This window comes from Orbicella faveolata, unplaced genomic scaffold (assembly GCF_042242905.1).
Source record: "Orbicella faveolata isolate gen_17 unplaced genomic scaffold, um_ofav_v1 contig_47, whole genome shotgun sequence".
NCBI classification, from domain to species: domain Eukaryota; kingdom Metazoa; phylum Cnidaria; class Anthozoa; order Scleractinia; family Merulinidae; genus Orbicella; species Orbicella faveolata.
This window is the reverse complement of record NW_028301577.1, coordinates 8,366,335-8,382,893: the sequence shown is the minus strand read 5'-3', so window position 1 is coordinate 8,382,893 and position 16,559 is coordinate 8,366,335. Positions and strand designations below refer to the sequence as shown.

The 16,559-nt window shown below is 37.8% G+C and overlaps 1 protein-coding gene across 1 annotated transcript; it reads left to right on the top strand.

Moving 5' to 3' along the window:
- The first annotated feature begins 2,811 nt into the window (after positions 1-2,811).
- Positions 2,812-16,275, top strand: LOC110066185 (peroxisomal sarcosine oxidase-like). The gene is made up of 9 exons (XM_020773387.2): positions 2,812-3,245; positions 3,376-3,527; positions 4,469-4,682; positions 6,829-6,958; positions 8,466-8,518; positions 9,565-9,714; positions 10,744-10,923; positions 12,129-12,204; positions 12,841-16,275. Exons 1-9 carry the CDS (start codon positions 3,135-3,137, stop codon positions 12,972-12,974), a joined length of 1,200 nt encoding a protein of 399 aa, XP_020629046.2. The 5' UTR covers positions 2,812-3,134; the 3' UTR covers positions 12,975-16,275.
- The last annotated feature ends 284 nt before the right edge of the window (positions 16,276-16,559 follow it).

The following is a 16,559-nucleotide window of genomic DNA, read 5'->3' as shown; positions in this document are numbered from 1 at the left end:
TTTCGTTTGGTGTCTATTTCTAGGGCGTTGGTATAACCCGTGATGGTCAAGCATCCCACCGCTAGCCACGTTTCGATTCAAGGTCAATTCTTGAAAATTATATCTGCATTCCGGCTGCTTATTAAAGAACAGTTGTTTAGAGGTGCAACTGTGATATATCTGATAAGTTGTCACAGCACTCATGTTAGGCCCGTGATGTATCACGATCATGGTTATGAAATTTGACCCTAAAACGGCCACCCCAAATTTTCATGGCCCGTTGGTGGCCGCATTAACAGGATTCTACCGTATTTCTAAAGCGCCGGGTAAGAATCTCCCGTAAGAAAACTCCAGTACTGAACTGGTTAGGGAGACCAAGAGGGGGTAGTCCCATGTCAAGGCGGGGGTCAACCAAAAACCACACCATTTTTTCAAACTTTTTTCATGGTTTAGATTTAATCCCAAACCATGGCAAAGTATACATTTTTAGAAAGCTTAAAGACCAAATATTATGATTTTTTTGTTGTTGTTGTACTTTAGAACTGTATTGTTACCTGACACTGGCTGATTAAATCTGCCACCTGATGGGGAATGCCAGGGCTTACTTGAGAAAAGATAACTCCTACAAGAACTGATCAAAATAAATATTTTTTTACATTTTTTTTAAAAGAAGACAATTAGCTTACTGTTTTAAGCAAAGAGACATTTGAAAAGTTAAAAACACATGAAATGGTGACCAGTCAAATCCGATACAGAAACTCCAGCATAGACCAGCATACGTTTCAATGCATAACTTCGACAAAATGCACTGGATGGAAAAGTTCTATGCTTAAAACACAAAACTTACTTAGAGCAACAAGTCCTGACAATTTCAGTTTAATTGGACAAATCCTTCTCAAAATATATTTTCTCAAAGGACTCAAAGGCAAAAATAAGTCGTTTTGAGAAAACAAGCTTTGAAATTACAGTAACAGAAATGTTTGTCAAAATAAAACTTTAATACCTTAAGATTCAAATTCCGGAAAAAAACAAAAATTCGATCTTCTACAGAATTTTTAGGTTTACCGCCGCCTAAAGGGGCAGACCCGGGGCCAGAGATGCTTGAATTATACAATCTGGGCATAATTATTATTATTAAGTTTTATCTAATCCCAGAAAGATGCCTACAAAAAACAGGCCGATAAATAGGAGTTATAGCACCATGGGCACCAGAGGTTTTTTCTCGCGCGCGGTGGACGGAAATACTTCGCCTCGCTTCGGCACGAGCGGCGAGGCCGCGAGAAAAACCTCTGGCACTGTTCTCGTTGAACTTTGATCAATTTTATTGGATTACATTAAAACCAATCACAGTGAGCATCTCCCACATGGACTGACACGTGAAGACATGATATATTCACGTGACATGACAGATCTGGGGCTTGTTTCTCGAAAGCCCAGGAAACTTTTCGGGCCCGAAAAACCATTTTTTGTTAATCGGTATCTAAAGACAGAGAGGTGTACACGCCTGAAATTTCTTGTACCGAATGGAACCTCTGTTTATACTAAGAATATGTGAATAAAATAGCTCTGTAATTATAAGGATTGAGATTTTGCTACGGCTTTCCGGGTGCGAAAACCTTTCGGGACCTTCGAGAAACGGGCTCCTGGTCTGGTTTGAATTCATGGCTCCTGCGGGACTAAAAACTACGTTATACACCCGTGAAAAAGGTTCCGCCTAAGTCTTCGCTGTCGTGCCGTTTATTTGACGCTAATGTTGTGCGTAATGGTGGATATTACAGCCTTGTATCTGAAAATGCTCAAGAACTGAAAATCTTCGAAAGAATCTCGACACTTTTCACTCTCGAGGACGACAATCTGTCCGTCGGGCCGCGTATTCTTTGTAAAGCCTTGGTCAAACGGCGCATGATAGTCGATGACGGCTGATGATAGTCGGTGAAAATTCGGGGAGAATCATTCAACTATCATCGACTATCATCGTGCTACCGACGGATCGAAAAATTCGAGGCGACTGTCAAAGAAGTCGCAAATTTAAACTGAGAATATTACAAAAAGAATATTGTCTGTTGGACAGGAGAAGCTACAAACGGTGAAAATACGCATTGAAAATGCTGTTCCAGCTCGTCTGGTACACCGGGCGTCTGGAGCATTGTGTAGTTCAACACAGAGTCCAGGAATTAACTGAACTGACAACGATTTCCCGAATCCCGTTGACAAAACCGCTAAAACATCGTTGCTGCGAATAAAATTCGCAATTCCATCCCTTTGCTCGGCGCTTTAAAGTTGTCAACACCGTCGAACGTTTGGAGCAACTTTTGTTATTGTCCAGATCTTGATTCTGGACTAGACAGATTTAAACAGGCTTGTCATTGGCTCGGCGCTGTCAAAGAAATCGCGCTCTGCTCCAGAGGTTCGCGGGTCACAATAGAGACATGACCAACACGGGAAACCGCGGAAGAAAAATCTCTGGCACGCAGGGTAGAGCTATAGCGACTAAATGGCAATAAAGACTTTGTCATTGTTAGGTTAATAATGACTTTGTCGAATGCTATGATTTGGGAAGTCTTGAAGATTTTACCATGACTGGTCGAAACCTTGGAAATAATTTCTTTTTCGCGTACAAGCGATAAAAGATACCTTGGTAGGAGAGGATGAAACATCGGCGTTCCTTCCTAGAATGCCTAGAATGAAACTCTGCCATCATAATAAGTTAAAGATAAAAGGGAAAACGAGCACTTCTTAATAGACCTTATTATCTGAGAGGAACCCACGAATGTCCTTTAGTCCCCCCAGCCGCCACCCACCCCTCCCCCCCCCCCCTGCGCCACTCCTCTCCCTTCTTTGCTTTATCGCACTTTCATCGTAGGAATTAGAGAAAAACGAAAACAGGGACCAAGAGGGTTCCTGTCTGTGCGGTTCGTACGCCTCGTCCTTTTACAACGCCTGTTCAAGCGTACCCCCATCACGTGACTTCAAGTTCTGGTTGCGTGAAAGAAGAAAAGCCGTAAAATGGCGGCAGACTGTAGATAGATAGACTCAGTGTTGCACAGTTGCGAAATACCTGGCTTTGTTTTCAGCATTTTCTGGATGAAAGACTCTAGTGCAAAGTACATGTAACATAGCACAAGGAATTCTTCTGCCTTTTAGTAAATTTTAAAATGTCTCTACACCCGTCGTACGACGTTTGTGTGATCGGAGCTGGTGTAGTAGGAAGTTCTGCAGCTCGTTACCTCGCTTCCAGAGGGCAAAAAACTCTTTTATTGGAGCAGGTAAGTTTTAACGGCTATTCTAACATCCATCAGCAATCAGTTGCTTTTTGGATATCGTGATAGCAAGCTTAAGTTCACGTTAAGTATTCAAAGTGGACTCATTAAATGGGCAACTTTTTTTCTCGTTAAGTTTCCTCTTCCACACTGGCGAGGCAGTTCTCATGGGCAGACAAGAATCATTCGCTTCTCCTATGCTGAGGCCTATTATACTAAAATGGTTGGTGAAGCCCGTAAAATGTGGGAAGAGATTGAAACAAAAGCACAGCAGGAAATAATGATAACGTAGGTATTAATATTTAGTTAATGTACTATATAATAATTATTTGGATTATAACCAAGCATGAGATCAAGATGGCTGAATATTGGCCAAGTTCTTTTTTTGCGTGTTTATGGACAGAGGCAGAGTTGAATCCGGGGGGGGGGAGGGGTACTCCCAGAAAAATTGGGTAGGGGTGGGCAGCCCACTTCCCAAAACCTTTACCCTATTTATGACCAAAATCTGCGATATTCCCAGCACTATTTATGACCTGACCCTTAAATCAAAACCCTGTTTCAGACCTGCATTATAATTAGTTCCCTAGTTCAGACTAATGTTAAATCACGGTAAACATGATGTGTGAAATGCTTTTGTTGATTTTTCTTGCGACAATGATCAAAAAGTGGCTTCTTCTTAAAAACATACCCATATCAAGGCCAGAGCGCAAAAACCGTACCCTATTTATGACCAAAATGGCCAAAATCAGCTAAAACTGATACCCTGTTTATGACCAAAACGGCTGAAAAACCATACCCTTTGGGGCCGCACATACCTATATCAGCCCATATAAGGGAGTACCACCCACCCACCCCACCCCTGCCCCCGGAGTTGAGGAGTTGAGGTCCATAAGCACGCAAAAAAGCACAAGGCCAATATCTAGCCATCTGTATGGTAAGTACCGGTATACATTACCCAAACTATACTTTAGTCTTTCGCTTTCTCAGCTGAACCCACTGACTCCCTAAAGTAGTCATGATTAATTAATTTGTCCTAGCAACTCTTCCACAATTCACCACCAATGATCCTCTTCAGTACTTACGCATGGGTTTGTCACTGTTGTGCCAATGGTAGAATTATTATTTTATAAAACTGCCTGAAAGCCTGAAACCAATGTTGATATAGGGCCTATTTCTGTCTGTAGAATCTGAAGACAACATTTCAATTATGAAATTATGAATAATTTCAGAAACATTGGAATGTTAACTGTGGAACAAGAACCTGGTGAAGGAATAAAAGAAATAATAAGTTCACTTGATGCTGCTGGAGAGAGTTATGAAGTTTTGTCAAGCCAGAAACTGAAGAAAAGATTTCCAGAATTAAGCTTTCCATCTTATTACACTGGATTACTAGAGCATTCAGCAGGGATTTTGAAAGCTGATAAATGCTTGAAAGTGTTACAGGTGAAATGCGACTTTCATGTTGTATAAGAATAGTTGAAAAATTCAGGTAGGAATTAGCATACAGTAATGCTATAAAGTGCGGTAGTGTTCCTTTAGTAGCCACCACGTCATCCAAGGTAACTTAACTCCAAAATCCTTTCCTTTTTCAAAATTTTTCTCACAAAAAAATCATAACATAATTATAATATAAATAATGGTAATAGGACTGAGTGGAGTCCAATTCGGTCTGTAATCATACAAGTGATCAACAAAATCGGATGACCCCAAAGCAGGAGTCCGATTTGTTTATCACAAGTATGATTACAGACTGAATTGGACGACACGATGTCCTGTTACCAATTAATCAAAACTATGACAAAATGCGAGAAACGAACAAACCATTGATTGAGCACTGAACAATTAAATGTTGTTATGAATGCTGAAAAACACACCAGTTTACTCAACAAAGTGCACCGCAACAGCACGTGCAACATGATGCGTACTGTCCAATTACAAGCATGATGCGTACATTGTCCAATTAATGCTCAAATCAGGCTGCTGATAGCCGATCACGTTCAAGAATTTTGTTATAGTTTTGATTATAATAATAACAATGACAATAATAATACATTTACGTAGTGCTAAGATTATAAAATATTCTAAAGTGCTTTACAATGTAAGATTAAGATTTCAGTAAAAATGTAAGAAAAATGTGTCTAAAAATAATGCAATTTAAAAAAAATATTGTAAAACTATGGCATGCTATACGCTAATTTAAAAAAGTAAGCTTTTAACTTTGCTTTTAAAACAAGAACCTGGTGAAGGAATAAAAGAAAGAATTAGTTCACTTGTTCACACTGCTGGAGAATAATAATCCTTGATTAGTATTTGATATAACAGAATCTGTTTGGCTTGTCTGCTGTGTGAGTACCTTTTGAAGAAAAGCAGTATTCTTAATTTAATTTCAGCAGCTACGTTTTAGCCTTCCAACAATTCACTCTTTGCTTTTACAGAAGATAAACGAGAGATTGCACTTTGACAACTCAGCCTGTTAAATGCAAGCCCCAAAATTGGTTTTCTTTGCACTCTGCTAATTTGGAAAAATCTATTATGGATTCCCCTACTACATAAGTTTTCAATGGATCAACTACACAGGTAGCTGACTCAAACAGCAGAAACAAAAAAGTTATGGTTAAGTTCTTAATTGATGCATGGGTTGACCAGCTGGCTAGTTACCCCTGGGAGATACTCAAGGATGAATGTATGAGAACAAGCTTCAGAGTTAATAAGACATTTAATCTATTACACCTGACTGGTAAAAAGCATTCTTGATTGGCTGATTTTAGTTATTGGCCCTCTCAGGTGTGTTTATAAATTTTACATGTATCTTGTGATGAACTGTTTTATGGATGCTGTAAGGAGTACATGTAATAAAATAGTAGATAAATCACTTTTGAGAATTAAGAGAATCTATTTACTTTGGGGTGTCTGGAAAACCTGAATAGCAAATAGCGAATAGTTGCAAATAGTGAACAGTGAATAGTCCCGAATAGTGAATAGCAAATAGTACGAATAGTATGAGTAGTGTGAATAGTCTTGCATAGTGTCGAATAGTGGCGAATAGTGGCAAATTGTAGCAAATAGGGTACCCAGTATCTCGCGGTCAACCTCGCAGCAACGTAGGATGGGATTTTCCCGCAAAAAAAGTACTGACGCTTATCAAGACAAAAAGTTTTGCTAAACGTAATTTCTTCTGTTTTAACCGCTGCAAAAGCGTATATATGTCTTTACTAGGTTATCCTTGTGTTTTCTGTTTTCTTAATGTTGGCGATAGACAGCCCTAGCCTGAGTCCAGAGAAGAAAAGGTAATAAATTCACTGAAATTCTGTTGCTTATTTGGATAATCCATTAACGCAGGATATTAGATCTAAAGCAGTGACTATTGAGGACTATTCATCGCTGTTCGCCACTTTTCGCGACTGTTCGCCACTATTCGCACTATTCGAGACTATTCGCACTATTCGGGACTATTCGCTATCCACTATTCACTATTCGCAACTATTTGCTATTTGTTATTTGGGTTTTCCAGACACCCTTTACTGTGTTACATCTATTAATTAAGAAATAGAGTATTAATTTTAGTTCTTGTTAACTGGTTAATCTACAGCAACAATTTGTTGAGTTTGGTGGTACACTGAAGGATGGTGAGGGTGCTGTTGAAGTCCATCCAGGATCTCTAGTTACAATTAAGACTGCCAAGAATTTGTTCACAGCTTCCAAGGTGATAATCACAGCAGGTAATTACCTACACTGTTAAATATTCCATCAATATTTTTCGTTGACCAAACATCGAACGGTTCATTCAATTTGCTCCTTCCATTAAATGTACCCAATGTAAATCAAGATGTTAAGGACTTCCTACTTGTGGTCTGGTCCCAGTTTCAAGTCATAGGCTAACCAGTACCAGTAACCTGTGTTTCACTGTTCGGTGAGACACTCAACAAAAGTGCTAATTCCTACACCTGTGTGTTGGTGATTTTGTTTTGGGGGGGAGGGGGAAAGGGGGATTCACATACTCCTCTCTGGGGACGATAAAAAAAGCGGGCGTGGGACAAGCAAAGACCCCGCTTGTCCTGCGCCCACTTTTTCGATCGTTCCCACTGACCGAGAGCCTTGAACAAGCTACTCTCTATTTATCAAGATGAACATAGTAAATGGTTTGAACCCAGGAGTATCAGTAGTTTGTATAGTGTGATCATCCGGGTGAGGGTAGTTCTGAAAAGAACTGTTGTTGGTGACTTCCATGGACTTCCATGACGGAAACGAATCCGACAAACGGACTTCTAACAGACCGACTTAATTTGACTAACAATAGATGGACCAAAAACCGACCAATTTAACTAACAATAGACAGATCGAAACTGACCAATGACTGATGTCAAACTTTACATGAGTCTTTCAGCTAATGCCATCATGGCTAAACTGATCAATCACCTTCAACGGACCAGACTTGTAGCATCATCGACTGACAAACACTATTCACTTGACTCTGAAGATGACTTCTGCTCAGGTTGTCGAAACATCAGTCACCAACAACAGTTCTTTTCAGAACTACCCTCACCTGGATGATCACACAAATTATACTCCAAGTTGGCTTTCCTTGCATTACTTAGCTCTTATTATCTGAGCAGGAGGTCTGTATGGGAGAATCTTGACCAAGGTCGAGAGTACAGACCGAACGCTGTGATCGAGGTCTGTACTCATGACTGAGGTCAAGATTCTCCCATACAGACTGGCTAAGCTCGGTTAATAAGATGTTTATTATATGTCAAGCACAAGAAATTTAATTTGTTTAGTGTAACTGGTTTGTACTAGCCGACATTTTGCTTGCGAACTGCGATGAGCTGAACTTAATTCTGCCAAAGTCTGCTCGTCCTCTTTACTTTTCTTTTCTTTTCTTATCATACTTTTTGGCATTGCCATAAATATATATTGTTAGAAGAAAATAGTAAACATTTTTGCATTGAAGTTTGCAACTTTTTCACCGCAAAACATTACTGGTCTAGATGCTGGTCTAGATGGGAAAATCTAGACTGTTTTCAATATCGATTTCAGCCAATCAAATTCTTCAATTTGGTAGTTCCCAGTCCTTGTGAGACACAGCCATATAATGATCAACAATCTAGTAGTATTAACTAAAGTGAATAACATTAAGTTAATAAGTACACTTGGAAGTTAAATTATATGCAGTAAGTTATTAATGGTAATTAATAAATAGTATTAATATTAGTCTTACGTTTATAGGGCCATGGACCAATAAACTGCTAAAACCTTTAGGAATTACCTTGCCTCTCAAAGTAAGAGAAACAAAATTTTGAATATGCACAAATAAAGTTGCTTTTTTGTATTTAACTTTCTACCCCATTATAACTTCCCGCCCTCAGATATGGCTGAAGCCGTAGCCAGTGGTTCAGGTTTCTCTGTGGACTATCTCTAGAGCAAAATGGCAAGAATATGACATGAATTAATAAAGTCCAGTTCCGCCTTCTCCCTGTCATGCAAGCATTGCTTGACAGAGAGAGTACCAGAACTAGTCTAGAATGAATATAAGTGAACATTTTATTTTTTGTTCCTTGATAAATGGTTTTGTAAACTGATAACACACCACTCCAAAGAAAATACAGTCAACTCTCCACTAACAGACACTCTCGTAAGCAGACAGCTCTACATATAGACACTTTTTTCATTTCCTCTTTTTACCTCCCAGTCAATCTCTGTATTTACACATTTCCGTAGATAGACACTCTCTCGCAAGCAGATGCAGACAGTTTTGAGAATGAAAAAAGTTAAATTTTTCTTTTGTTTATGCTAGATCTTGTAAGTGGACACCCCATGTATAATAATTGACTCCAGACAGTGAAATCTGTCTTTAATGCAATGAAAAGTTTGAGTTTCTATTTTTGTCTACACTATAAAACATGTAGTTAACACCTGCTAATTAACTCTACCATGAATGGATCCATCCTGTTTTTCCTTGGTGTCCGTTTATGGGAATAATTCTTGTCATAAGCAGACAGCTCTACTAACGGACACTTTTTCCAATTTCCCAAGAGTGTCCGCATATGAGAAAGTTGACTGTATGAGGTAAAATAACATGGCTGAAATATATTTATAATGTAAATTTTTGTGCCATTTGCATGGCTTCATAAAATATTCACACCCCTTCCATTGAATATGTTTTTGGTCTGAAGTCTTGCACCCCTTCCCTTGGATATTCAAATTTAGTGGTCTTAGAAAACTTCTTTCCCCTTGGAACTTCCAATGACCTTCCTTGGGGCTGTAGTGTATGGTGTTTCATGGGACCACAAATTTACTTGCCAATTGTCTTTGTTTAAATTTTTAGCCAACAAAAGCTCCAGTTTTGTATTGGAAGACAAAACAACCTGGTACATACAGTCTGCAGAGTGGGTTTCCTACTTTCCATGACTGCACAGTTTCTGATGGCCGACTCTTATATGCAATTCCTTCATTTGAGTACCCTGATATGGTAAAGGTGAGTCCTGATCTGTCAATGTACAAATTCCCCCAACTGATCTTGATGCTTTTTAGTACTTTTGTGTTAGGAGAATTTGATCATGGGTTCCTTCTTGGTTTGTAAAAATCAAGCCTGTTAAAGGAGCTACGTAATGGTTTGCACATCTTGAATAGTTTAGCCTACATTTTTTCAAGTTTGTCATTTGTAATTGTTGTCAATCTTCTCCATCCTTAGTGATCTTTGTTCCTTAATAGTTTATTATTATCTCTTTGGTGTTTTTATATCTTAGTAAACTAGTATTTTCAGGTTTCCTTCAATTTAAAGGTTATTTTGTATGTGGCCAAAATAATTTAAAAGACTGTGACTGGACTCCTTTAACAAAGATGTTTTCTTATTTATAACTTGCATTAGTGAGGCAAATGATAAGTTACATCATTAGTATGTACATTTACCTGCCTTCCCTAAGCATTATATGTTATATAATCAGTTAAACTTTTTTCACATCTGGCATACAAAATCTGCACTAAGGAACTTTAAAATATGAACCACTTTGATTCATGAAATATGACAGATCACTGTAAATGTGATCTGTTGGAGTGCTGGATGCCAGGATGTCATGGAACAGTTCTGGACATAATTTATTATTCTAATTATGAAATATTCAAAAATCAATTACAGCAAATCATTGGAATGCCAGACATTCCTAGGATAAACATGTCTCAGATAAACTGTCATTTGAATTGATCATCAAGTTACATGATTGTAGAAAAACAAGGACTGATTGGGGAAGCTATAGGAATACCTGTAGTAGCTCCTTGTATAGACCTGTATATGTTTTGAACGTCGCAAGTCAAAATTAACCCTTGGACTAAACACAGAAGTCTGGAGTTTACTGATGATACCAGTTTGAAGATGTCTGTTGTTTCACTTAGCTTAATTCAAGAAAACTTTAGTTGGTTATTTTCTGGGGCTCTGTAAGTGCAAAAGTGACAAGTTAACAAGGTTGAAACTGGTCTTGGTATAATGGTTGATTGTTCTTCTTTGTAGTTTGGGCCTACAGGTGCTTGCAAACTGCCAGAAATTCGCAGGGAGATTGACCCAGATGCAAGGGACATTCACAGAGACCTTGTAGAGGTGCAGATACGAAGAACAAGCACATACCTTCGGGAACACTTTCCTCACCTGGATTATCGAGAGCCTGCTATAGTGGAAGCTTGCACTTATACAGTATGTTAAATGGTGTCGTGAAAACTAAGACCCTCAAAAACTAACACCTAAGACCTTAAGTCCCCATCTTAGTTTTCATACTATGAAAACTAAGACCTCATCTTAGTTTAACTAGGACCCCATAGTAGTTTTTGGGCAACAAAAACTGATTACCCCATCTTAGACATAGACCAATGTAAACTCTGGAATTATGGATTTCACGAAATGTTAATGCTGTGTAATGGTTTGCTCAATTGGGGACTAGGGTTGTGTGACTGTCAGAACAGAATTAATACTAAGGATGTCTTCGCAAATCTTGAGATAATGCTTTCCAGCTGACAGACATTTGGCAAAGTAGTTTTGCTGAGAAATTACTGTGAATCAGATGAGTGGCTCTTGGCCTTCTTATATAAACAATAGTTTATGAGGGTCTTAGTTTTCACGATACTCTGTGTTAGATACTTCTGCCTTTGTTCTCTTCAAAAACATTTCAATGGCATCTGTTTGATTGAGCCAGTCAACTTTGTATCTAAGCCAAATGGGTGTGAAAAGATTACTCTCACTTGTAAGAAACCTTGCAGGATCTAAGAGGATCAGTCCTTATTCTTTAGAGATCTTCAAAGATTCGTCAAGTTAAGAATCTTAGTAAAATAATAGATCTGAAACTGTGATCTTGGTTAAGATCTTATCTAGCAAAAATTGTGCCAAGATCTTTGCAAGAATTCATCAGGATCATCAAGGATTTGATCACAATTTTGCCAGGATCTTTGAGGATCCTTGAAAGAATGTTTACAACCTTTGCAGGATCTTTGCAAGAAGTGTGCAGTATCCAGCAAGAGTCCATGTAAATATCTTTGAAGATTCTTGCAATATTTTCACCAGGGATCCCCTAGGGCTATGGGATATGTCAACTTTACCACCCCTCAGTAATTTTGCCTAATGAGATCCTCACAGTATGCCTTTATAACCTGCTGCCTGGATTAGTCTGCGAGAGAGAGGATAGATAAAGCCACATTCTAATTCTCCAAATTGGGGGTTATGCACTGGGTTGCACAATCCCCAAAACAAAGCAGTGCATTATACCTCATTCTCCAGTGAAAGCTTAGAGGACAACTGGACCAGATCATTTAAACTCAATCTTTCTCTTTTTAATGAGCTGTGATGGGTTTTAAACTGTATAACTGCATTTTAATTTGAGTTGAACCTGAATTTGGTCTTTACTTTAGCTCACGCCTGATGAGAACTATGTGTTGGATAAACATCCCAAGTTTCCAAATGTTATCATTGGCGCTGGCTTTTCTGGTAAGAATAAGTTTAGGTATTATTTAAGCCTTCCATTTTGAGTCAACAAGGATTGTTTCAAACCCAGGCTTAAGCTTTGCTGCTAGTGAAGTTGTTGGTAAAAATCCTGGGAAAGAAGTCACTGACGCAAGTTACATAGTCATGGAAAATGTCCGATGAGGAGGATTAATGCTGGGTAGATACAGTGTAACTACATATAAAGGTGGCATTTAGGCAAGAAATTGGTAGTAGAACATGGTCAGTGTAATGTAATCCTTAGATATATAAATCTGTGCTTTTTGCTTTGTGGCGTAATTACACAGTAGCATATCAATGTATATAATGAGGCATGCGTAGTGAATGGTAAATCTGAGACTAACAAGGTGGAAAGACCTACATGTTTTCTATGGATCTGAGACTCATTATTTTGGCCTTGCAAAAGAAATAAAGAATTTCAGATGGTGAGTCTCTGAATAGCTGAGATTTGACTAACTTTCTGTGGGATTACTTTTCTTGCACCATTTGCCATCCCTTATGGAGAGGAAAAGCAAGATCCACCTTAAACGCTGAGCGAGTTTCAGCCTTAGTTACATTGTGCAACAACTTTAGCTCTTTGGCTGTTCCTCACTCTTGTTCTTGTTCATTTGTTTTTCCCAGCTCATGGGTTTAAGCTTGGCCCAGTCAGTGGCAAGATTCTGGCGCAACTAGCCATGAATGAAACGCCATCCTACGACATGTCGCCATTCAGGATTGCGAGATTCAAGCTAGGTCAACCCACAGCATCACTTTGACATTAGGATTGGGCTTGATGAGTAATGGTGATGGTACCATGCTTGTGGTGCTTATGAAGATCACGGTGAAGATGATTACCAGTAGTTTTGGTTTTGTGCAATCTGAATAGAGGACTAAAGAATTTAAGGTGGCTGAACACAGTTTTTGATACCTGTGTTTCATTCACCTTTTTCTCTAAAACCCTTGATCTCTCGGTCGCCAAAAATGGCAGTAAGCAAGTTAACAACACAAACTTTAGTTTTTTGATGGTTAAGCTGACGTATGTGCTGTTGCCATGGCAACACAAATGAAAATAAACAGGCCTTTAAAATCGGTTTTGTTTATTTGCAGAAAATCTAGTCATTAGATTTTCTTTATAATTTGCATACAACAAGCTTGTAACGATTCTCACAAGTTAACACCATTTTGCTAATAATTTAACAGAGAGATCTTTAATTATCCCTTGTTGAAGGTTTACTGGAATATCTAGAGTTTCCTTTGTTAAAGTTCAATTATTTTCAACACGCCAGCTACTGATTTCCTGAAGTATTTTCGTGCGAAATTTTGTAAAATTCTAATGAGTGGTTCTTGAGAAATAGGTGTATTTCCAAGAGTGCAAATTTTCATTCAATCACAATTTTTTGACTTACTACGCATGCGCTGCATTTAACTGGGTTCTTTCGGTAACAAAGAAAAAGCTGAGAATTGCTGAGTTCTTTGCATCTTTACCTTTTCTAACATATCTTTGTGATAAAAGAGTAAAGCCATCAATACACTGCGTTCAATTATAGAGAAAAATAGCACAGATACTGCGGGTGTTGAGTAAATAAAATGATCGCTCTATTGACGGCACGTTTGTTTTTTGCAATCCTTGTGCGCACGCTGAATTACATCAGCAAAAGCGTGTGCGAAAACTGTGTTTGGCCACCTTTAAAAAGTAGTACTTTTAGTATAATAGTATAGTAAAATAGTATAGTTAAATTTTATGCAAACTGATTAGAACTCAACACAATCATACTGCTAACATTGTGATAATTTTTCAAAAAAATTTTATAGGTCTAAAATATATTTGTTTATAATTTTTGCCTTTATTTAAATTACTGGTTATTACATGTTCAATGTATTTACAACTTTGCAGTGGAGTAATATTACCTGGTTCAGGTTAAATTAATCAATCAATCAATCAACCATAGTTAATAGAGGGGAATGGTTATGAAACGCGACAAAGTTCTTTGTTGTATGTTTTTGTTCTCGTTTTTGGTCTTGACCATGCACAAAGCACAATAGTTGTTTACTCCATACTGAGGAACTAACCAACAGAAACATGTTGGTTACGTAATTCATGCATAGTGTATGAGCACAAAACAAAAGATTGTGCACAGTGGTGGACCTCCCAACATAAATCTTGGTATCTTTGTTTGCTTCCTTGATGTTTGCTGGGCTTCATAACCAGTCCCCTCTATTAACTATGAATCAACCAACCAACCAACGAATCAATCAATCAATCAATCAATCAATCAATCAATCAATCAATCAATCAATCAATCAATCAATCAATCAGTCAATCAGTCAATCAGTCAATCAGGCAGTCAGTTCCTATAACAGCCATGTTCTTCATCCATACCACAGATCTATATATTTATTTTTATTTTACCTTTGGAACAACCCGCAAAAATATTAATTTTACTTGGGTTGATATAAAATGCACTATGAAATCCTTGGGCAGTGGAAATTTCACTATTATAACATCTAAAATTTCCTGTAAAGCAACAATAATTATTGCATTTTAATAAGCTAAAAGCTTGAAATTTTACATAGGATCAGGGTTAGCTTTTATTTTTGGTTTCACTTCATGGGAACTTTGGAAAATAGTTTTCCATTTTAGTAGAGATTTGTTGTGTTGAACTTACTGCAGTCTGTCAGTCTGGTGGATTCTCATGTGAGTAACTATTTAACTCTTGTGATTGCATGAGAGCTTCAAGCTCCTTGTCAACATTTTAATTCAAAGCCAATTAAGGAACTAATGAGAATTATTGTTTTTGCATACCCCATAATAATCATAGTTCATTATAAAACGGTTTTTGTCAATGATTTTATTTACTTGGTAATACTTTTTGGCCTTGATGTAACTATGCACATGCTTTAAGAGCCTGGATAGCCAGCCACAACGTTATTCTAATGAATTAGAATATGATCATGTACATCAAATCATCATAGGTGTGCAACATGTGCGGAAATGTCGTCCCAAAACTACAGAACTATAAACAGACCATCTACATAATTTGAACTTAATGTCATATGAAATGTACCTAATTTAGGATCAAAGTTTTTGTAACAATGGTTTGTGCAATAGGTCAAGGTTGTGTGGCTGTGCACCATTTGAAATTGTAGACTTTATATCATCATAGGTGTGCAACGTGTGCGGAAATGTCGTCCTAAAGTTACAGAACTATAAACAGACCATCTACATAATTTGAACTTAATGTCATATGAAATGTACCTAATTTAGGATCAAAGTTTTTGTAACAATGGTTTGTGCAATAGGTCAAGGTTGTGTGGCTGTGCACCATTTGAAATTGTAGACTTTATATCATCATAGGTGTGCAACGTGTGCGGAAATGTCGTCCCAAAGCTACAGAACTATAAACAGACCATCTACATAATTTGAACTTAATGTCATATGAAATGTACCTAATTTAGGATCAAAGTTTTTGTAACAATGGTTTGTGCAATAGGTCAAGGTTGTGTGGCTGTGCACCATTTGAAATTGCAGACTTTATATTACACATTACACATGAATGCAAAAGGGCAGTATGGACAAGAAGGGGTTGGGCATGCCACAACCAGGTTTCATCTCAATACCCTCTAGTCTGAAACATCTCGCCTCATAATTCCTGGCTGATTCTGAGAGGAAACAGAGTGCCAGCAGTCTAGATCCAAAGAAGAGCTCTAATCCTTTTGGGGTAAAAGAACTAACTTTCAAATTAAAGGGATAAAATTTTCTCTTCTGGTACTTTTTCTGCATATTTCGTGTAAGTCTGGATTTGGCCCTTTTGTGACTAATAGTAAATGTTTAATTGATATCAATCAATCAATAATCTGGAATGTGTCTCAGTAGACAGATTCTTTCCCCTCTGCAACATGCATTGAGACATCTAAGACCAGCCTTGGTCAATGCCGATGCTCAGGGCTGTTAGTAGCTAGTGCCAGGTGAACTGAGGCACTAAAATGTTCTAATAAATTTATTCATTTCAAGTCCCTGTAAGAGAGGCTATGCATAAAAAGAAGATAAATCAATCAATAAAAAATTATATAAAGGAAGCGTTTTTTTTTTTTATATTGCTTCAGTAAGAATTTGAGTCTGGCTATGGCCTTGCAATACATATGTCCTATGCCAACCTAAATAAACCCCAATTTGATAGATGAACAATTTTGCAAGGTGGTGACGTCTTGTTGACCTGACAAAATGGCAAACTGAAAAAAGTCAACAGAAAAATAAAAAACTTGAAAATGGTAAAACTCAAGTAAATACTGAATACAAATGGTCTCATACTGTTGTACGAAATAAATTTATGAACATCAGCAGCTGTCGTTCCAGCATAAAT